The 23,068-nt window shown below is 34.3% G+C and overlaps 5 protein-coding genes across 7 annotated transcripts; 3 read left to right on the top strand and 2 right to left on the bottom strand.

Annotated features, from left to right (window-relative positions):
* The first annotated feature begins 427 nt into the window (after positions 1-427).
* Positions 428-9,287, top strand: LOC120276822. The gene is made up of 13 exons (XM_039283541.1): positions 428-928; positions 1,089-1,260; positions 1,343-1,560; positions 1,742-1,805; positions 2,619-2,691; positions 3,136-3,213; positions 3,657-3,814; positions 3,996-4,164; positions 4,801-5,263; positions 6,283-6,687; positions 7,326-7,529; positions 8,401-8,534; positions 8,831-9,287. Exons 1-13 carry the CDS (start codon positions 557-559, stop codon positions 9,000-9,002), a joined length of 2,682 nt encoding a protein of 893 aa, XP_039139475.1. The 5' UTR covers positions 428-556; the 3' UTR covers positions 9,003-9,287.
* A 201-nt stretch (positions 9,288-9,488) lies between these two features.
* Positions 9,489-12,949, bottom strand: LOC120271097. Of its 2 annotated transcripts, XM_039278096.1 has the most exons (7): positions 12,790-12,949; positions 12,070-12,180; positions 11,367-11,510; positions 11,128-11,238; positions 10,705-10,804; positions 10,578-10,635; positions 9,489-10,484 (listed from the first exon to the last, which is right to left on the bottom strand). In XM_039278096.1, the coding sequence occupies exons 1-7, from the start codon at positions 12,890-12,892 to the stop codon at positions 9,663-9,665; spliced, it is 1,449 nt and encodes a 482-aa protein (XP_039134030.1). In that variant the 5' UTR covers positions 12,893-12,949; the 3' UTR covers positions 9,489-9,662. The 2 variants fall into 2 exon arrangements, with proteins under 2 accessions (XP_039134030.1, XP_039134029.1); XM_039278095.1 differs by having other exon boundaries at positions 10,578-10,804.
* A 1,089-nt stretch (positions 12,950-14,038) lies between these two features.
* LOC120278031 (GDSL esterase/lipase LTL1-like) lies at positions 14,039-15,649 on the top strand. Its single transcript, XM_039284924.1, has 5 exons — positions 14,039-14,265; positions 14,348-14,475; positions 14,563-14,805; positions 14,891-15,143; positions 15,242-15,649. The coding sequence occupies exons 1-5, from the start codon at positions 14,043-14,045 to the stop codon at positions 15,472-15,474; spliced, it is 1,080 nt and encodes a 359-aa protein (XP_039140858.1). The 5' UTR covers positions 14,039-14,042; the 3' UTR covers positions 15,475-15,649.
* A 5-nt stretch (positions 15,650-15,654) lies between these two features.
* Positions 15,655-16,491, bottom strand: LOC120275127. Its single transcript, XM_039281631.1, is given in 3 exon segments — positions 15,655-15,802; positions 15,896-16,263; positions 16,265-16,491. Coding segments are annotated over 3 exon segments (567 nt in total). The 5' UTR covers positions 16,316-16,491.
* Positions 16,492-21,384: 4,893 nt separating this feature from the next.
* LOC120280544 (photosystem II reaction center PSB28 protein, chloroplastic) lies at positions 21,385-23,002 on the top strand. 2 transcript variants are annotated; one of them, XM_039287416.1, is made up of 3 exons: positions 21,385-21,564; positions 22,001-22,492; positions 22,895-23,002. In XM_039287416.1, exons 1-2 carry the CDS (start codon positions 21,489-21,491, stop codon positions 22,474-22,476), a joined length of 552 nt encoding a protein of 183 aa, XP_039143350.1. In that variant the 5' UTR covers positions 21,385-21,488; the 3' UTR covers positions 22,477-22,492; positions 22,895-23,002. The 2 variants fall into 2 exon arrangements, with proteins under 2 accessions (XP_039143350.1, XP_039143341.1); XM_039287407.1 differs by lacking the exon at positions 22,895-23,002 and having other exon boundaries at positions 21,386-21,564; positions 22,001-22,618.
* The last annotated feature ends 66 nt before the right edge of the window (positions 23,003-23,068 follow it).

Here is a 23,068-nt window from a genome sequence, read left to right on the forward strand (position 1 = left end):
TCTCATGCTCTATTTTTGTATTTGGTGTCTGATTGCAAATGTTATTATGAGATTTGCAATGTTTAATTTCATACTCAACATAATACTAGATACTATTACACTTGTGCGCATTTATAGAGTGACTTTTCTGATTCAAATGTATTTTTTTTTCTTTAGACAAATAGGCAACAAGCGGCCCGATTTAAAGAACATCAAGGACATGTACAAATGTAGACGAATTGATGAATTTTATAATATCTATTTTTTTAAATAAATAAATAAATAAATAAACCACTGATATTAATAAAAAATAAGAAATTGATCCACTAACAATGAATATAATACAACATAGATACATAAAAACTAAGACAATAACATTAATATAACACAACATAACTCTCTGGAAAAACATAGGACCCTAGAGCAAGAAATACAAAAGGATGGATCTAGCTCCGGGTTATCGGGTATGTGATATCGGATCCAAACTAGAATCCGATAGCTAAAACCCTTCTTATCCCCTGCTTCTTAATTCTTATCCATTTCTCTTTTTCCGTCTCCGTTGGAGAGAGCGTCTCCAATGGCGTTGCTGCTATTCTCTACGCCCAAATTCCCATCTTTTACGCCTCCTTCCTCTCCGAGACCTCTCCAGAGAGTCCTCACAGTACGAGCTGTGTCCACGTCGGGGCGGAAGAGCAGGAAGAAGAAGCAGTCGAGAGATGAGGAGTCTCCCTCTTCTTTTTCTCCCTATACGAGTGCTGCTGTCTCTGCGATGGAGAAAGGGCTGAGGTTCACGTTCATGGAGGAATTGATGCTACGAGCGCGGAATCGCGACTCTGCGGGAGTTTCAAGCGTTATCTATGACATGATTGCCGCGGGGCTCACTCCCGGGCCGCGTTCTTTCCACGGTCTCATTGTCTCCCACGCTCTTGACGGCGATGAGGAGGGCGCGGTAATCTCCCTTTTTGATTTACTGTTTTGGAATTGTGTTTGATTGATGGGGAGGTTACCATTCTTTGAATTGTTGTAAAGGAGCAATTTTTATTCTGGTTTAAATGTTCTTCTTTTTCAAGTAATTGTGTCATGTTTGTATGGTGGAAAACTCAATGCAGATGCACTCATTGCGGAGGGAGTTGAGTGCAGGACTGCGTCCTCTTCATGAGACTTTTGTTGCTCTTGTTCGGTTGTTTGGATCCAAAGGTCTTGCAGTCAGGGGAATGGAAATTCTTGCTGCCATGGAAAAGCTGAAGTTTGATATTCGCAAGGCTTGGCTAGTTCTAGTGGGTATGTTACTTGTGCTTGTGTGGTGTATTCTTTGTTATTGACTGCTTTAGAGTTTGTTAAGTTATTTTCTTCTTGAAAGCAGAGGAATTGGTCAGGCACCGATATTTGGCAGAGGCCAATAGTGTGTTTCTAAAGGGAGCTCAAGGAGGATTGAAAGCTACTGATGAAATTTATGATCTTTTAATTGAGGAAGATTGTAAAGCTGGTGATCATTCAAATGCTCTTACAATTGCTTATGAAATGGAGTCTGCAGGGAGAATGGCAACCACATTTCATTTTAATTGTCTTCTTAGTGTACAGGTAAAGAGAGACAATCTCACCACCTAATAGTGTGTTATATGCCTCTTAGCTTTGTGGTAGCCTATGAAATATTAATGATTATGTAAATAAACCAGCAGGTCATGTGATACTTCTTGCTGCCATGTTTAGGCATATATTCCTGCATTATTTTTGCTAAACTATAGTCACCTTTTTTATGCAGGCTACTTGTGGAATACCGGAAATAGCTTTTACCACTTTTGAGAACATGGAATATGGTGGTGAAGGTATTAGATCCTTTAAAGCACGTAATATGTTTTGATTCTTCTTTATGAAGACCTTTTGTTCTCTACCATAATATGGGTGACCAAGCTGAAGAAGGGAAATCCAGCATTGGTATGTGAAAACAATGTTGAAATATAATTTGTGTCATTCTTCGTCTTTCCATCTCTTATGCATCACTCTCTTTGAAGATCTTTTCTGCTGGCTACTTGTAGAGTTTTAGTTCTTGAACCAAATCTAGTTAGTCCTACTCCTTCAGATGTAAAGCCTGACCAATCTTAAAAATCAACAGGTCCAGGCCTCCTTCCGCCTAAACCACATTTCCATGCAAATTTCTTCATTGTTGACTCTGACCTGCACCCATGTTGACATTTCAAACATGAGGTCGTAGCTAACAAGTCTAATATTTAATCCAATTAAGTTTGAAGTCGTTATGCTTCACTTTTTCTGTCTTTGGTACTAAGATCAGCTCGATGTTGTGATCATTCACTCACAGGACATTTTTGCTCCTTTGCTGAAGTTTGATGTTATATCACTTCATGATGATCTTTGACTGTCCCACATGACTTAAACTTTGCTTTTGGAATGTACTTGTTAAATAGCCATAAGGTGCACATAATTTCAGTCTTATTCTCTTGAACAGAACAGATTTGAAGTATCTTTTTGGTCACCTAGCTGATCATGCCTCATCTACTTTTTATTATTGTAATCAATGCTGTGATGCCTTTTTAGGATATGTGTGGATATAATAATGTGTTCTTGCTTCCTGCGAAATTGCACTTCTACGGGAGGCATCACTGATTGTCCTTTTCTTGTAGATTTTATGAAACCTGATACAGACACTTATAATTGGGTGATCCAGGCATACACTAGGGCTGAATCCTATGACAGGTATATTTCATGGATTTTGGCTGCTTTTTCATTTTATATTTCTTTGGTTGTTCTGTTCTGCTGTTTTGTATCCTTTGAGAACATTGTTTCAGTTGCATGGCTTGGAAAAGCGGATGCTTCAATAATTACTAAAGAAATGAGAAAACAACTCCATTAAAATTGCCCTTGTTCATCCTGGTCGTTAGTTATATGCTTTGTCACATAATGACATCAAATTGGATGCTACAATTTCCCTTTGCTGGTGAATATGTTTAAGCAACTTTCACCTCCACATTTTCAAACTTATGAAAAAAGCCATCTTTCATTATTTGTCTCATTTAGTCATTAGTGGTCTTAATTCCATGTTTTCTTTTCTTAATGTACCTTATGCTTAATTTTTGAAGACTTCTTTGAGATGTTTTAAGCATTTTTGTTTAGTTCTTTTGATTCGGCATTTATTTGTAGGGTACAAGATGTGGCTGAGTTACTGGGAATGATGGTTGAAGATCACAAACGTTTGCAACCCAATGTGAAAACCTATGCGTAAGACATCTCGGTGCTATATTTTTATTTTGCTTATCAAGGATGTAAATAATTTAATTAACTATCTACTTGTTGAAACTTGAATATCGCCATGATGTGCAAAACTGTCAAATCTTTTCACTTGCTCCACTGTCATGTCAAAACATGTTTCCATTAAGTTTGATGGACTTCCTTCTGGTTTTGTATATAGCCCTCAAGGTTAACACCTTCATTTGGATATCTTATTACTACTAAGTTAAAATCAAGGTGCTACTGTGTTGATGGATGATAACTTTGACTTCTTCTATGGTTATCTACTAGGTAACCAAAATGAAAAAACCAAATCAGTGTTCTTTCCACAGTTTAAACTAAGTTTTGATTGCAAATTTGATCAATACAGTAAAGTTTGGCCATGATTTTTGTTTAAGGGGGCATCTCATTTGGTATTTTTCTTTTCATCTCAGGGTGCTGGTGGAATGCTTTACCAAATATTGTGTTGTCAATGAAGCAATCCGTCATTTTCGTGCCCTTAAGAACTTTCCTGGGGGCACAACAGTTCTGCATAATGAAGGAAACTTTGGAGATCCACTCTCTCTGTATCTTCGAGCTTTGTGTCGGGAAGGTATCTTGCTACCCTACAGCAATTTTTTCACTAATAGATCTTAAGAGTCTTAAATAAAAGTTAATTTTATATGTCCCTATTATAGCAAATATATTTGAACCTAGTATTTGTGCTCATCAGTGTTCAATGCTTTTCGTGAAGTAATACTTTCCTGAGCAGGTATAGTTATTCTTATAATCAGGAAGGATAGTGGAGATGCTTGAAGCTTTAGAAGCAATGGCTGAAGACAAGCAACCTATTCCACCTAGAGCAATGATTTTGAGCAGAAAATATCGTTCACTTGTAAGCTCGTGGATAGAGCCTATGCAAGAAGAAGCTGATATTGGGAAAGAAATTGATTACATTGCCAGGTGGGTCTTTCCATGTCAACAAATTGATTTGTATGTGTTTTATTTATTCTTGAAAACTTATAATCATACGCTTGAGGTATAGTCGGCCGAGTTCAAATATTTCCATGAATTTTGGAAGATTTTTTTTTGGGTTCAATCAATTATGTAGTTGTGTTGTCTGATTAAATATTAATTATGTCGGAATATTTGCATTTTGTTACATTTTTTTGGTGAAATATGTACATTTAGCATTGAATGACTGGAAAAAATGGGGTCGTCTGACATTTTTAACAGAATAAAATCAAACTATAAACAAACAGTTCTTCATGGACATCTCTCATTTTAAAATTGAAACAAGATGCTTTTAGTAATTCATCAATTAGATTGCTATTTGATTAAAATTTATGAATTTCTAAGGTGGTTCACTCTACTTTTGTTATTTGGTAGCATCTTACAGATTTAGTTTATTCTTGTCTGGGAATTTATTTGTAGTATAAAATACTTATCTTTCCTATTATAGTTCATATCATGAGTTATAATTTCCGTTCTATGATGGAAGGACTGTGATTGATTATTTATCTTGTATTAGGATAATCACTTAATGGTCCTTTCTTTGGGCCATTGCTAATGCTTGTTCTTCTTTTTGTGATTAAAAAGATATATTGAGGAAGGAGGGCTCACAGGAGATCGCAAAAGGTGGGTTCCACGGCAAGGGAAAACACCACTAGACCCTGATGCTGCTGGATTTGCTTATTCAAATCCAATTGAAAATTCTTTCAAACAACGTTGTCTTGAAGAAGTGAAGATCTACCATCGTAAACTCCTGCAGACTTTAAGGAATGAAGGACCTTCTATTTTAGGTGATGTATCAGAAGATGATGTTATTCGAGTGGTGGAGAGACTAAAAAAGATTATTAAAGGACCTAACAATAATGTATTAAAACCTAAGGCTGCTAGCAAAATGGTAGTCTCCGAGTTAAAAGAAGAATTAGAAGCACAAGGATTGCCTATTGATGGGACTAGACAAGTTTTATACCAACGAGTGCAAAAAGCGCGAAGGATAAACCGATCACGTGGTAGACCACTTTGGGTTCCTCCTGTGGAAGAGGAAGAAGAAGAGGTATATTAGTTTTAATTGTTAGATGTAAACCAAACATATTATTTAGAACTAGTCTATTGTTGTTAGTTATGTTATAAACCAACTAAACAAACTAAGCTTTGGTACCGCATTGGATGCCATCCAAACATCTAAGTCTGATGTGATGTAACCCAAAAGCTTAAGTTAAAAGGAGGCCTGAGTTTTTATGTTCATATTTATCATTTTATTTGTTTGTGTATTTATTTTATATATTTTTTAACCTTAATGGTTCTCTAATGACTTGTTACTTGGGAGCAATAAGAAAAAATCATGTCGGCAATGTTGAAATGCACCATGCCTGCTTATCTCATGGAACTTTTTGATCTATTTCATGTTGCAGGAATTCATGAAATTTGTCTGCGTTGGCATTTGAACATCGTCTATATGACTATGATCTTTCTTTCCTACTTCTAGAAGGAAATCAGAAATAGAACCATTAAAAATTAGAACATATATAAATAAATAAATAAATAAATTGGGATATAAATATATTAGTATGGTCTCTAATTATAATAGCTTTAAGTTTTGAATTGGATCAAACTTGGATAATATGTTTAGTTTATACTTAATATGGTATCAAAGCTTGGCTTGTTTAGTTTGTGTATAACATGTCTGGTTAAAAGACTATTACATGTCAAGGGGTATATTAAAGTAATTAATAGTGCCACTCAATTAATTTAGTAAATATGGATATGAATATATGAACTTGGATCTTTAATCCTATTAGTTTAAGCTTTTGGTTGGAATAGTGTTTTTTTCTTTTTTTTTGCCTCTTGCTAGCTACAACAACGTGCAGATATCTCATTTAGCTAGAACAACAAAAAGTTGATTCTTTTTTATAGTGATTCATTGTTTCTACATTAGCTCTTAGATACTAAAATGATACAAAAATTATTCTTTGTGATATATTTTACACCTTTTTTTCACAAGGTGTGAAAGTTTGTTTGTAGGCTTTGTTTATTCTTATGATTTTTTATATCATTGTCTTGTTTCCTTGATAGGTAGATGAAGAATTAGATGAACTAATATCACGGATTAAACTTGAAGATGGGAATACAGAGTTCTGGAAAAGCCGTTTCCTTGGTGAAGGCTTAAATAATGTTCCTAATAACCAAACTGAAGTAGAAAATTCTGATTCATCAGATATGTTGGATGATGATGGTGATGAAGGGGAGGATGCCTCTAAAGAAACAGAAGATGATGAGGTAGATGAAGAGGAAGAAGTTGAACAACAGGAGGAAGAAGTCGAACAAACTGAAAACCAAGCTGTTGATAGTATTAAAGACAAGGAAGCTCAAAGATTGAAGCCTCTTCAAATGATTGGAGTTCAGTTGTTAAAGGATTTTGACCCAACAGCTACTTCTTCAAGCAAATCACGAAGGAGAACTCCCCGTGTATCACCTGAGGTTTGCTATTGTGAAATTTAGGTTTCTATTGCGTTCTACTTAATATTCATTTAAGATCCTTTTTTCCAAGCATGATACAAAATTAAAATTCAACAGCTATCTTGTAATATCTTAAGTGATTTTTTCAGTATATTTTATTTTCTTGTTGAGTATTTTACCGTCAATTAATAAATTAATTCTAGAGTACCGCTAGTTATGATTGTGTTGGAGGTGTATAATTGTCTATACCTTTCATATGTGAGTTTTATATATTTCAGATCTTTTACTTTCTTTTCACTATGTGACATTTGCTTTTGGAATCAAAATTGTTACAAGTAATATGTGATAACACCAAACAGAATTTGATGCTTGTCTCTACTTTTTGAGTATAGCCTTTGAGACATCTCAAGCTTCATCATGCAACACAATCAACTCATTTTGCCTATTTTCTTCTTGTGACGCATACCATAAGTTTCTTGATTATTTGAGTTATAAACTGATAGTTTAACACCAATTTTGTATTTTTTCCCATTGATAAGAACCAACTTTTCATATTTGGTCTTCTTTATCTTTATAATCTACATTGTTCAACTTGTTTATTGTAGTTGTCATGATGCTCTTATAAAATTTGAATTTTCTTTCTATGGATGTGTAATTAGGAGGATGAAGATGATGACTGGTTCCCACTGGATCCATATGAGGCTTTTAAGGAGATGAGAGAGAGAAGAATCTTTGATGTGTCAGATATGTACACCATTGCTGATGCATGGGGATGGACTTGGGAGAAAGAGTTGAAGAAGAGAGTTCCAAGGAAATGGTCACAAGAATGGGAGGCTGAGTTGGCTATCAAAGTTATGCACAAGGTGAATTTCTCAACAGTGCTTTACTTCGTGTAGCTTATTTTTAGCAATTTTCTTGTAATTTCTATGACATACTCCCTCCATTCCTTTTTACTTGTCATGTTTTGGAGCTCTTCTATGTTCCTTTTTACTTGTCACATTAAAAATTTGTGCAGCATTAAATAACTTTTTTCCAAATTTATCCTTTAATTTAATGTACTTGTACAATTTTCAATAAATTACAATCAACTAAGAATTAAATTATATACTCCACTCCACTAATGGAGTTTTAAATAGGGGTAGTTTTGGAAAGTAATGGAAATTTTTATAAAATATAGGTGACCGACTAATTTTAACCAACTTTTCTTAATCGGTGTGAATTAGGTAAATGTGACTAGTAAAAAAGAGCGGAGGGAATATGTTTCTTAGCTCAGAGTTTGATAGCAGAAATATTATCCATCTTATAAGCATGATGAAGTTTAGTTGTAATTGTGCTTGAACTGTCACTTCCTTTGCTGTGCTAGGTGATACCAAATTACCAATGGTTGAACTCAAAACCGGTGATAGTTGAATGTTATTGGTTACGATTTAATATAGATGCCGGTTTAGTTTCTTTCTTCATGTGTGCACATTTATGTTAAGACTCAATGTTTTTATTTTTCATTAGGTGAAAATATCTGTGATCTGGTGATTAAGAAAGCCAAATTCAGCTTTATGATAATGTTTTGAGAGAGATACCCAAGAAATGTGTTCTAATAAGTTCTAGAATTAGTGATTTGCTCTGAGGGATTTTGCACTTCTTTCTATTTTTCATAGATCAAAACTTTTGACGGGAACAATGCATTATGCCGAATTCTATCTATCTAATTGATTTAGAATCATTCGGGCACTTCAGGTGATCGAATTGGATGGGAAACCAACCATTGAGGACTGCGCTATGGTACTTCGTGCTGCTATAAGAGCTCCTCTGCCTTCGGCTTTTTTGGTAATCTTGCGTACAACGCATGGACTTGGTTATATTTTTGGAAGGTAAACTTTGCATGCTTATTCTCTCCTTAAATTTCTATGCAACTTCCTTTAGGATGGTAATTGTCCATGTAGATGGGAATATTTACCTTTCATAATTTTGTCCCAAACTATGTTGGAATGTTGGGAGTTATGTTTCCCAACTTTCATGTTAGTTCTAGATTGAAATTCATGTAGTTAGCTGAGCTTTGTCACTATATATTAGAAAAACCATGCCTCAAGTAATACTACCGGCTTTTCCCGCAAACTGCAGCATTCCGTAATCTAATCATGTATATTCTCTTCTTTGGTGAAATTAGCCGCTTGTACGATGAGGTGATCACGCTTTGCCTTGATCTTGGAGAACTAGATGCGGCCGTTGCAATTGTTGCGGATATGGAAACAAGTGGAATCACAGTTCCAGATGAGACACTCGACAAAGTTCTCTCTGCAAAACAGAATGGAGATTCAAACCCAGAAGATTCCTCCTGACAGTCCGAATAACTTCATTTTTCGCCTCCGGTTCAGGAGAAACATAATCTGAAACATTGTTACTTCATTCTCCTCACATTTTAGCGCTGCAATGTAGCCTTGGCTGAAGGAGAAGAACAAAGAGTTGAAGATCAAGCTTTTCTCGGAAATTAGCATGGTTTGTGAAGAGGTTAAGTTCTTTGATTGACGATGTTCATGCATGATCGATTTCAAAGACACATTCTTGTATCAGGTACTAAACATAACTTTATTTGAAATACTAATTTTGATCTCTTGTGTATGTCATTGTGCATAGCTTTAATAATAAGTCGAAAATTCAGTTATGTTAGCTGCTTTGTTGCCATTTAAGCTCAAAGTTACTTGTTACATTTATGGCTTGCCAAAGTTGCTTGCAAGAAATAAATGAAAGGCCTTTAGGTGATTTTTCCGATAGCACACATTGATTTTTTTTATTTTTTTTTTAATTTAGGAATAACAAACAACAGGTATTAAAGTTTTTGCCCCCTGAATTTCAATTCAACCACCATGTTAAGTACCAAACTAACTTGTAGATATAGAAAAAAAATATAACAAATCAACAAATACATCAGGATTTAGACAAAAGGAAAACAGTACAATCTAATCACAGTTAGGACATAGGACCATAACTTCAATCTGTTTTCAAAAATGAGATTGGGAAGGCCATGCCCTGTCAAAATCCATTTCCCAGTTCCTAAAACTGTTATCAGAACTCGAAAAAAGACCATCAGGATCTTGTTCCGAAGTATTAAAGGCTGGTGTTTGATGAAGAAATCCTGGAGATGTGCATGGAATGAGTGTTAAATGGTCTGGTTCAAACCGACGCAATCTGTTAGAAGCCACAAACACCCCTGCTTCTGCTTCAATATCATCGTCGTCCCTCCATCCAAGTAGGATAGGAGCACACTGTTTCCCCTCCGGATTCCAGTGTAGATCAGGAGCAAGAAGAAGCCTACTTACTTCCAAGGAGACCGGATTGACGTATGGAACTAATGATTGCTCTATTCCAAAATTGTTTAGTGACCGACTCATAAACTCAGTCTCGTGTTTTCTGCCTGCTAATTCTGTGTTCAGTCCTTCGAAATCAGTTGAGTCATGTTGCAAAAGCAATGGATATGAAACTCTTCCGATATCTGATACCCATTGTGATTGCATTTGTTTGGTTTTTGAAGCATGTTGCCTAGACGGAAAAGCCGGAGTTTCAAAGATGCTCTGACTGGAATGAGACACGGCGGAAGGGAAAAAATCTTCCGCTGCAACAGTCTCTTGTGATGGAAGAATGAACTTATCGATTTGACCATGATTACAAGGAAACAGATATTTTCCCTCGGTTTCTTTTGTGTTGGCTGGAACCAATTCTGTTCCTCGAATCTCATGTTCATATTCATGCTGACGATTTGAGTTAAATGAAATAGGCAACAGATGTATGTCATCAGATTTCTTGTGCAACGGTCTTGCATCTAGCTGCAAAGTTATTGCTTCACTGATTCAGATAACAGTCAAATTAGCATCTAAAATATGTATGTTGGACAAGCATTAGAAAACATAAAGCCCTACATTTCCTGATTTTCCTTTAATTCCCAGCCTCTGAAGGAACTCAGGAATCAGGTTCAATCTGAGAAAATAATTTGTTAGACAGGAATTGTAAGACCGAAAGGAAGAACAGCCATGTAATATATCAAACCTATCAGATTTGAGATCATCTGTTTCTTTAGATAAAGCTGCAGAAGCAAATTGAAGTATGCTTTCTCTCTTTAATGAAAACAGTCCACCTTCCTTGCTATCTGCTCCAAAAGATTCAAACAGAAAGCTTGATCAATCTTTCTAAATAATAGTTCTAGGCTTAAAAGAAATTTATATCCTTATCTAGCTCTAGCTATTGCATAAGTCAAAGTACGCACAAGATAACTTTTTAAGTATGTTGAGGAAAATTATAATTTGATTAGATATTGATGATGCTTGATATGGACCATACACTACCACTCAATTGATAATAGAGAAAACCGAATGAAATGCTGTCAAATTTTTTGCGCAGTTGAATCAGAACACAGGAACCAGTAAACCAGTGGTTTAAGACAATAACTCAAGAAAATGGTTCTTTGCTCACCAAATTTCGGAGGAGATTTAGGTGTTGGAGAAAACCATCGAGGTGCCATCTTCTGAACAAGAGGAGGGGACTCGTGCACATCGTAACTTGACGAATTCATGCTATTCAATTCTGCAAAAAGAAGAAAGCAGCACTTGTTCAGTGGATATACTGTAGTGCAAGATAACAGCCAATCAAAGGGATGAGGCAAATCAATTATGTCGATGACCAGGCAAGAAGTTAAGCACTTGCAATTCAACCTTGGATGCAATCGCTTGCTTGAGATGTCTTCAAATTATTATCCTTCTTATGAAGAGAATTAGGATTGAATTCACTACAAGTTTCTTCCCGTAGTCTCTTGAAGGATCTATACTCAAGAGTCTTCGCCTCATCAACTTTGTTTGCTGTTATAAAACATAAACAAGAATTTAAGAAAATAAGATACTTAAAACTCGTTATAGCATGCAGAACACTAAGTGATCAGAGTGAGAGTGCAATTGAATTCTGCTTTTTTTTTTCCCTTACCGCACGGATTGTGAAAACCAGCAACATCCAAATATATACATATACACTACGGGATCACGATTGATTCAACAATGAATCTATGATATACAGCGGGCCAAGCAAACAGTTCTCCCAGAAACTTTATCACATGAAGGATGTGTTCTTTGGTGAAAAACAAGCTTTCAAATTGTTTCCAAGAATGATACACCCCAATTTCACACGGTTTCCAATTCATACCAAGAAAAACAAAAGGACTCAATAATACAACAAAAAATTGGAACAAAGGAAGCTGTGCATAATTCAAACCTCCGTTAATAAGTTTCGTGTTTCTTCATATGATTCAAATGATGAATGATATGATGATTCATCATTTGCTGGTTCTAGGAGATGCTTAATGAAATCTACTTACAAAACATTACTCTATATGGAGCTAATTATATTAAGATAGAAGAGACTTACCACTAGGAGCATGAATTCTTTCCGTTGAACAGGGTATAGATTGCTTTATACTGCTTTCTTGATGAGCTTTTCCCATATCTGAAAACTTCACCTTTTTCCTTTGACTTATACCTGTTCCGTAAACATCAACAGTCAATCAGAGATTCCAATGGTCAAATTTCCAGTAAAATCATATCATCCACCAGATTTTGAGCTACAATTTCAATGACATAAATTTCCCACAAAAACAATTCATCATATTTTGCCAATTTATCATACTTTCACTTCATAGGAAAGAGTATGATTCATGGAAAAATAGAAGAGAAAGACAACATATGCCCTAGTTTTTCAGGCACAAGATATCATCTAGTCCCAAAAGGAAATGCAAGAAAGCTAAATTACTGAAGTTTTAAGCGCCCATGAAATTCCAAATCATTGAATTAGCATGCTAATTGCTCAAATTAGAGATCATATAAGTGCATTTCTGTTCTCTTTGAACCCTAAATAATCAGATAAAAGAATGGATTCCCAATCATACATTCTCCATACCCTAATGAGCAGCAAGAACACAGAATCACAAGCCAAAACCAAGAAAAACCACACCTTTTGACAACATTTGACCTCAAAATCTTATTATTTTTTTCAAAATAAGAACCCTAGATGAAATCTTTAAAGCAATTCATATCAAAGAAACCAAGATATCCAACAAATTGGAAGAAAAGAAACAGAGAGAGAGCTCACCGAAGTCATGGCCTAAAACCCTAGGTCCAAGAGAGGCGCCAGAGCATGCAGGGATTCCTGAGCGCTTAAGAGAGGGTCTCCGAAGCTGAGCTCGGCCATTCATCGCCGGAAGCCGGAGAACGGCGAGCTCCAGAGGGTTTCTCGCGGGAAAGAAGGAACCCGAGGGTATGTTCGTAAATAAGAACAACCCTGAGCCTCGAGATTCACGCCAAATAACACAGATCCCAAGGTTCATGATATTTTCATTATACCCCCCATAAGTTGATTTAATTATCACAACAGCCCTTTCTTTTTTTTAAAAAAAAAATCATATTTAAATTAAATTTCTTGTATTATTTCATGATTAAATATTCAATAATCTGCCTACCAAAATTATGTTTCAATATAATTCATGTTAATTAATATATTTTTTTCTCACAATGTCTTGATATCATGACATTCAATGGTTCACAATATAAGTATCAATCTAATTAATGCATTAATAATTCATGAAATTCTTTCCATTAATGGATTGAAAACCTCAATATAAATAATAAATCCCTGCATAAACCTTAATTCTTGATTGATAGAAACTTTATCTAGATTTTGCTCAACTACCAAACCAAATTCACTGAATATCATGATGTTCAAAATTAAATGCTTTACTTCCCAACAAACAACCAATTGAAGGCAAAGACTCTTTAAATCTTTTAATTAATTGCCTCCTTTTCATCAATAGTTCTAATAATCTTTCTTTAGAGATTTAAAGCTAAATATGTAATTTAATTGACAATATTGTAACACAATAACAACGAAATTAAACAAAACTTCAGAAAAAATTTCTTCCTAAATCTCTGTAATTAAGATTAATACAAAATTCAATGACCAAAAAAATGTGTTTCAGCAATGACTGTTAATACAGAAATCTATTAATGATATATACTTTAATTTGAGTTTATTAACTACATTGAAATATATATAGTCCCCACTCATTTAAGCAACTCACATGCATCCTATGAATTACAACTCCACATCTTCCTTTTCAACAATGTATTAATTAGAAACATGCAGAGAATTATTTGTTAAACTTTTGCTTATCAAGTTCAATTAATCAATCAATTGTATCAGAAACATCAGTAATGTATGTGTACTTGGGGAAATATTAATGATAATTAAGAGAATTAACATGTAAAACTAACAATTGAAGACAAGAAATTTATATAAAGGCAAGATCAAATGGACTTGATGCATGTATGTGCATTGCCACAAAGAACATGTCTATCTCTTGGCCTCTCCTTCTTGTGATTTTAGGAACACTGTTTGATCTTTCAGAAGCAAAAGCTTTTTTTGTTTTTGGTGATTCTCTTGTTGACAGTGGCAATAACAACTACTTGGAATCAACTGCTCGAGCAGACTCGCCTCCGTATGGCATCGACTATCCTACTCATCAGCCGACCGGCCGCTTCTCGAATGGCCTCAATCTTCCTGACATTATAAGTGAAGTTCTTGTTTTTCTTTGATATATAAAAATTCAGTAAAAGAGTTCATGTAATTTTAATTTTTCATGTTTTACTTGCAGGTGAGTACTTAGGTTCTGAGTCTACATTGCCATACTTAAGCCCGGAGCTTCAAGGCGAAAAGCTTCTTGTTGGAGCAAACTTTGCATCAGCTGGGATTGGAATTCTCAATGATACAGGAGTTCAATTTGTAAACATTAATCTTATTTGCATGAATTAATCTTTTTCTTCTTGTATTTATTTATTCTGATAACCATTGTCTTGTTGATTGTTATAGATAAGTATTATAAGGATCACAAGACAATTAGAGTTCTTTCAACAGTATCAGCAAAGGTTGAGTTCCTTAGTTGGTCCTGACCAAACTCAGCAGATTGTGAACAATGGTCTTGTTCTTATTGCTCTTGGAGGCAATGACTTTGTGAACAATTACTACTTAGTACCTGATTCAGCTCGATCTCAGGAATACTCGCTTCCCGAATATGTTAAATTTTTAATTTCTGAATACAAGAAGATACTCGCAGTAAGTAATTTAATTTTCACTAGATCATGAGAATAATTCAAGCAATGCATGTAGCTGTTTAATTAACCTGTATGGTGTATTGCAGAGGCTTTATGAATTGGGAGCTAGAAGAGTTATGGTCACCGGAACTGGTCCCCTCGGTTGTGTACCGTCAGAGCTCGCATTGAGAAGCCAAAATGGTGAATGTAATCCTGAGCTACAACAAGCCGGAGATCTTTTCAATCCTCAATTAGTCACAGCCTTGAATGAGCTCAACAAACAATATGGTTCTGATGTCTTTGTTACAGCAAATGCCTTCAAAATGCATTCTGATTTCCTCAACAATCCACAAGATTTTGGTAAAAATTTATATATATATATATATATATATATATGTATGTTATGTTTCAAAAATTTTCAGCAGGAATTAACCAATCAAACAATTTTTGGTTCACAGGTTTTGTGACATCAAAGGAGGCATGTTGTGGACAAGGTCCATATAATGGACTTGGATTATGTAACCAGTTTTCGAACCTATGCCCGAATAGAGATACTTATGCATTTTGGGATGCATTTCATCCTACCGAAAGAGCAACACGGTTAATTGCAAGCCAGTTCATGACTGGATCCACAGAGTACATGAATCCAATGAACTTGAGCACTATCTTAGCAATGGATGCTAGAAACTAAAGCATATATATTATCATGCTTGAACTTGTATCACAATGTAGTAGTGTTCCTTCTTACTGAATTAATCTTCATTTAGACAATGAAGTTAATAAGCATGAATGTATAAATTTTATTTACCTAAAGAATGATCCTTATGAGACATGATATGCTGATGATCAATTTACTAATCAAGCAAGAAGCTCAAAAGTTCTTATGTGTCTTGGTATTGAGAACATAGCCTCCATTTTGTCCCTTCTTCTGAACTCCTACACATAAACATTTGCTATTTTCAATTAAATAATCAGCAATATCATTCCCCTTCATTGACATTGTCTCACTTAGCTTTCTTCTGCCAAATAAAAAAAAACACAAACCCACACAATTAATCAAAATGAATCTTCTCAAATAAAACTTTGATGATCACTTGACTAAGCACTCTCACCCAATAAAAGTCCCCGAATTCCTTCGTTGGCCGATAACAAGAAGCCCGGCCCCGAGAACATCGGCATGAGTTAGAATAGTGATTGCCTTATCCTTATCCTCCATCTCCACCCTCTCAATCTGAACCTTCACCTTAGGTTGCTTCCTCTTGCATTCGGCTTTCATCGAATAAAGAAACTCATAATACTCACCGCCACTGCCACCGCCACCGCTCTCCATAGGACTCCCGGCAGCTTGCCGACGGAGGAATGAAAGAGTAGTTGTCTTCCTCGCATTCATCGGTTCAACATGAAGGAGAATTATATCATCTTGTTCTAGCACTGCATGAGATAATGCCCATTGAAGAGCTCCGGCAGACTCCCGGCCAGGGATCAGCCACCACCACCACCAACCTCTTCCCTCCGGCGCCTTGATTTTCCATTTGGTTGGTGGTTATGAATATTGGACGTGGATGTGCATGGATAGGGACGTAGCTAGGAATTAGGTCCCATGCATGCAAGCTTAGGAAGTTAATTGGTAATTGATAATTTTGGAATGGTGAAATTAATGGTGGCCATGCACGCACAACTCTTTTGCAAACTATGATTGGTTGCAAATTTCTCAATCTGTTTGTTAATTTGTTAGGCATCAATGGCCAACAAGATCTTTGTGCTGCCTTATTGAGCCTAATACTATGGTTTACTGTGAAGAGAAAATTAATTATATAATTAACACTAATTAATTTCTTTGATGCTTGTATTAATTATGTCATATCCTCACAGAATTTTCTGTTGCTGTTGTGTTATCATAGCATGTATATTTATATATTATTGACATTGGATAAAGATAAGTTTAACTTTGAAAGAATTGAGGGAAATTCAGCAAAGTAATATATATTATTGATAACATCCAATATTATCTCTCATGAAGGAGAGAATAACATTTATGAGTCTAAAACACACCAAACACAAACATATACATAGATGATAAAGCATGAAAACAAATGGAAAGAAAATCAAAACAAGATAAAGACCATGAAGAAATTAACAAATAGCCAAACAAAAGCCAAGCAACAGACTTGCCTAGAAGTCCACCAACTTCATCACATCTTCCTCATCTTTGCCATCTATCTCTCCTCCTCTTCCTCCTCCTTGAACTTAAAACTTGCTAATTTTATTGATGATAAAAGCTCCAAAAGATCCATTAGTACTGCCATGATCTATGTAGCTTGGTAGCTAGAGAAAAACTTTAGGAAGAATATATATCATGCCTTCTCTTTGGTGGGGGAATTGGATGCACTACTGATCATGCTTTGAAGGAAATGGATATATCTCAATATCTCATTGGAAGAAAAGGAAAAGGAAGGGGAGCCAAAGAAAAGAAGACACATGCAATGAGGGGTACACCTCACTCACTCCATTAATATATTGTCAACTATGAATTGTTGTAGGGTTGAGGGGTTCTATAGGACCCAAAAACCATTAAAATAAACACTGTTTGGGTTGTCACCTTTCTACCACTCATTCATACACTTTCAGCCAGTTTGAAAGTGTTTTAACCCCCATCCTATGCTTTTCCAATATGGAATCCAATGAGGATGACCACATATTAATATATATATATATATATATATAATGTTTATGTTTGGATGTTGTTATGCTATATATATGTGCCTCAAATAATGTGTATGTTCTTCATGATTGCCATTGTGGAAAGTTCTTAGTTCATGTGAAGTTTTGAACCAAACTTTCACTTTTCACCTTTCAATCTTCTCATCATATGACACAACTATGTATATATATATATAATTTCTATGATTAAGAGTAGTTGAGATTCCAATGTTTTAAACTGTAAATGTACTAATTAATTGTAGCTAGCTTGTCTCAAACTCCAAGACATACTTCCTAACTACCAACTAGTTGCTAATATAAAATCTAAATTAATTCCTTAATTAAGAGTTCATTAAACGTGTGATTAATTTAAAATTCTTCTTTTATTTCATTTTTCTAAGTAATGACAATGATAAAATCTTCTTCATTAATTACTTGTTGGTGAAAACTATAATTAACATTAATTAAGTGAGGTTTAAGTGTTTAACCACTTGCCATCTCTTTTCTTTTTTATAATCATTGCTTGTGCTTTATTGATGTGGCCATCTTTTATTTTATGGTTTTCTTTTGGCCGAAAGATGATTGAGCTAGACCATGAGATGACATGGGACAATGACTCATGCTTGTCATTTTCATGTATTCATAACCGCACATATATATAGTATATACACACACATTAGTTTGAAGGACATAATAAAGAGATGTACATGAATGAAAATGGTCATTGATTGTATTAAATTAAGCTATAAAAATAAACAACTAAAAAGAAAATATTTGGAGACAGCCATCGGATAAACGGTGGGTGAGTGGTATAGGATCAAAAACTATGAGCCCTGATACTGTGTATTACCATACAAAGATATTATAGAAATATAATAAAAATACAATATAGTACTATTTATTTATTATTTATTAGGTTCTCCGTAGGAGGAAATATATGTTTCATCCTTTCAAAGTTGCAAGATAAAAAAATTTACCATTATGAGTTTACAGCCTTCGATAAATCATCTTGAGCGCACGTGGCTAATCATTATTGTCTCACGTGTTATTCCACCTCACATTATAAATATTTAAGGGTCATTAAACTATCATAATTGATGCATCATTATATTTGCATGTCCCTCTAAAACCCTTTTATGTAGTTGCGCTTGTTACAATTTATATAAAAAAAAATTAATAAAAAAAACTATGTTATAAAAAGATTTTCTAATGATAAATTGGATTTTCATCAATATAATCGAAGAAAAACAAACCCTATCTGATTTTTGTAAATGAGTAAACCATCCTTTTCAACCATGCTTTTTATTCTTTTGCATTTTATTCTCATCAGTTTTTATATTTCAATTGTACCTATCTCAATATTGAGTCCCTTTGGTTTAGACTTAATTTAATTTATAATAATTAAAAATACTTAACTTTAATGTGATATTGAGATCAATTAGTTAGTTGCTTATGAATTAAATTACTTCAATTCAACAAGAGACATAAGTGGACATCTGTCCAAAAATAATAATTATTTTTTCTAACACACTGTTAATTAATCATATTATTAATTTATTCTTATTGTCAATTTGATCTCACCTTAGGATCAGGATTTTTAAAATTAATTTGATTCCACAACAAAAGATCTCTATATATCTACACTGGTTCATTAATACTAATTAAGTATATATTAACAAGTGGTTAGTGGTGGGGGAGTTGCTTGAATAGATCTAAATATAAACATTTATAATTATTACTTTAAAACAAATGGGTGAATATTTCTAATGGGTGCCAGTGGGGAAGGCAATGTGATTAATTTAATTTAAGATGGATTAGTGATATAATCAAACAAGAGAAATACATAGACAAATAGAGAAAGGTTGTCTCATTATGTCAAAAGTAAGTTGATGGTGAGTTAAATTAATTGGAATTGGGAGATTAGTCATCCCCACTAGTCATTAAGTTATAGAATTATTATAAATAATTATTCATGGCTTCAATTATCTTTAATTATTTATAATCATGGATCTCAAAGCTTGGAAAAGCAAATCATCCATAAAGATGAAAGAAAAAGAAGCATTGTTTTTTATTTGGTTTTGAATGATTTAGAAAAACCAAAATTAATAAAATCATGAAACAAAATTATTATTATTATTATTATTATTATTATTATTATTATTATTACAAAAGCAGTTTAATTTGCTTGAGAGAGATGAGCCAGCTCAAGCTCAACTCAAAATTAATTATTTATAATTACTAGAGCTTATCTCAAAATTCAAATTAAATTCAATAGTTTGAACTTAAATTGCATTTACTACTTTGGAAAAATAAATCAAGTTTGTAATTTAAAAATTAGACAAAATATTATGACATGAAAGAGAAAGATTGCAATAATACATGTTTTGCTTATAAATTGATGCAGCGGTATACTCGAACTGTTGATTCGCGCACGAATACCCAGTACAAGTCTTCAAAACCTGTTGATCAAAGATAGCCAGGAATTGGGAAAAGAGAGTAAATTTTATTACTCAAGAGAATAATTATTACAAAACTGATCTTACTCTCGCCCATAGGCTTACATTAAATAGTAAAAAAAAATCAAAGATATGAAAATAATCTTAAAACGGAGATAATTCGAAAATATACCATAAATGGTAAATTTTCAAATATCGGCAAGAAATAAAAGAGTTAACAAAATAAATGCTAACGCCATAAACAGCTTACAAATCAGAGATTTCTAGCCAAATTAATAGCGAAATCAATTATTATTAAAAATAGCAAAATCAGGTGTTTTCGAGGCCTAAACGATGGAATTTGGCCGAAATCATACATGACTCACGAGTTTGCGCAGCAAACTGTGACTTGTGTTCGTTGGCCCGTTTCCCATCAGACTAGGCCCAAAAAACTCAAAAACTCCACCGCCCGATGAATTACTAAAATACCCTTCAGTCACTTCGAGTCTCACTTCCGCATGAACGCGCATGCCATCTCCTCAATACGACCCGCATCATAAACTAATTCCATATAAAAGTATGTAAAAAATCCTAAAGAAAGAACATAACAATACATTAATAAAATAAACACTTAGAAAAAAAAAATGAAAAAAAAAACAAACTACACTACCAATTGCAATATGGTTCTTGTCCTGAAGAAAGAACAAAGAATGATTAAGTTTGTATTTAACTTTTTTGCAGTATTGGCAAGATCCAGTAGTAACAGTTGTCCAAAGCCTATAAAATAGACTTATTTTTTCATAAATATTTAATTTAATTTATTTTTCGGACATTAGACAGTAGAAACTTTAGTGGTTTTCATACCCTATACCCTCTGTCCTGGAATATTTGTCTAAAAATGAATAAGTGCAATGAATAAGTGTATTTTTTATTCTTGTTTTCAGCATACAAAAGACAAAGATGGGAGGAGTCGATCCAAATTGAGAAGAAAAACTTAAAGTTCATTGAACCCAGAGAGAATCAGAGATGCATATTAGTATGAGACAAGCCTGATCATCTTTTGTTAGGCTATTTAGGGAAGCACCACTCTCTAGATTGCACTTTGATTATGTTCATTTTGTGTTTTTTCTCCCGAGTACGTTCCAGGTCTAGTGAACTTTGTTTTCAGTTCTGTTGCTTTGTACTCTCTTTGCTCTAAGGCTGTTGATTTTTTTATTCCTATTTTATTTAATAAACTATGTTATCCACTCCATATAAAAAAATAAAAAAATAAATAAATAAATAATATTTCAAAAAATAAATTGAGTGAGCCCATTGGAGCAAACAGGCCAAGCCTGTTAACTTAAGCCCATGAATGATGAACAAAATCTAGAGTTTGAAGATGGGACCCACAAAACATCCAATCCAATGGGAACACTTGGTTTGGCATGGGCAGTGGTTGGCTCTCAATGCTACACACCATCTTCCTCCTTCCTTCACCCAATCTTCACTTACTCATTCTCTTCTTCTCCTCCTCCTCCTCCTCCTCCTCCTCCTCTCTGTTTCACTCATTCAGTCTCTCACATTGACAATGGCTACAATGATGCACACTCTTGCTCTCTCTTCATCCATTGCCACCATTCCCAAGCACCATCACAATTTGCCAGGTATTAGATAGACTTCTCCACACATTTGCATTTTGAAATCTTTTTTAGTTTTGGTTTCAAAACTTTGCAATGATCCACATTCTCTATGTTTTGTTGTAAATTTTTTCTTTTGTTGTTTTTTTCTCTAGTCTTATGCACTTGGAGTTTGGATTAACTGTCTGTTTTGGGTTTGTTGTTTGATGTGAGAAAACCAAAAAGGGCTTTGGACTAATCTTGATGTTTAATGAAAGAACACATTTTCTTTGAGTTTCTTTATAGAAAAAGTTTCAATTTTTTTGTTTATCAGATTATACCCAATATGTGATAAACTTTCATTCTAAATCAGTGGATGTGAATATTGCAGTCTTCCTATTCAGATTATTTGTTGAAAAATTTGGATTTTTGTGTTTTATTTTGAGATGATTCAACTAAATTAAATATATCTGCATTTTTTCAGGTTTGGTTTCAATGCCTGGAGTTCACTATAAAAGCATACATTCATCATTCAATGGCCTTTCTTTGAAGGTTGGACATCTAAATAAGGTGAAAATTGGAGGAAGGTCTAATGCATCAAGCTCAATAGTGATGATGGCCAAACCAGCAATTCAATTCATTCTAGGAACTGATGAGCAGACAATACCTGACGTGAAGCTAACCAAGTCTCGTGACGGAACAAATGGTGTCGCCACTTTTGTTTTCGATGAACCTTCTGTGTTTGACTCATCTAGTGAACTCGGTGATATCACTGGATTTTATATGATCGACGAGGAAGGCACAATTCAATCAACTGATGTGAATGCCAAATTTGTTAATGGGAAGCCGGCAACACTAGAAGCTAAGTACATTATGCGAACCCCAAAAGAATGGGATAGGTTTATGAGATTCATGGAGAGATACTCGAATGCAAATGGTTTGCAGTTTGTCAAGAACTGAGTGAAGAGAACATCAAGTAAGCTTTTATGCAACTGTGTAACAATTACTTATCAAACACTTGCGAGATTTTGTTCTATGCTTGTTATGCTTGTCTCTGATAGTAAAAAAAGTTAAAAAGATCGTCTTCGCCTTTTTTTAGTCAGGCATTGAATTACTTATGCTTTTATTTCTGTTTATAACATTACAACACAAAACTTGTGGACCATGTTACAGAGACAGAAGGAAAGGAGAATAAATACAATGTAAGAGAGCTCAATAATGGCTTGTTTATTATGTTCTCGTACAAATCTTTATAATCATTCTGTCGGTTTTCGATTGCTTGTATTCAATACTCTGGCAGTATTGAATTTGATTCGTACGTGCCTAGGATCATGTTGATCAATTGACAGTAATATAGTCATATTACTCAACCTTGCAGTAAAAAATATTGGATCGAAGGAATGATTCCTGCTCAAGATTTTAATATGCTGTCATTTTGATCAAGTTTGCTGTGTTCATGTTTCAAGTTTTGAATTGGAGATTGAGGTTGAAAGTTTCTTCGTCAAGTGTTGTATGTTCTGTATTGAACTGTTATCTCATTGAAGTTATTTGT

This window comes from Dioscorea cayenensis, chromosome 2, assembly GCF_009730915.1.
Source record: "Dioscorea cayenensis subsp. rotundata cultivar TDr96_F1 chromosome 2, TDr96_F1_v2_PseudoChromosome.rev07_lg8_w22 25.fasta, whole genome shotgun sequence".
NCBI classification, from domain to species: Eukaryota; Viridiplantae; Streptophyta; class Magnoliopsida; order Dioscoreales; family Dioscoreaceae; genus Dioscorea; species Dioscorea cayenensis.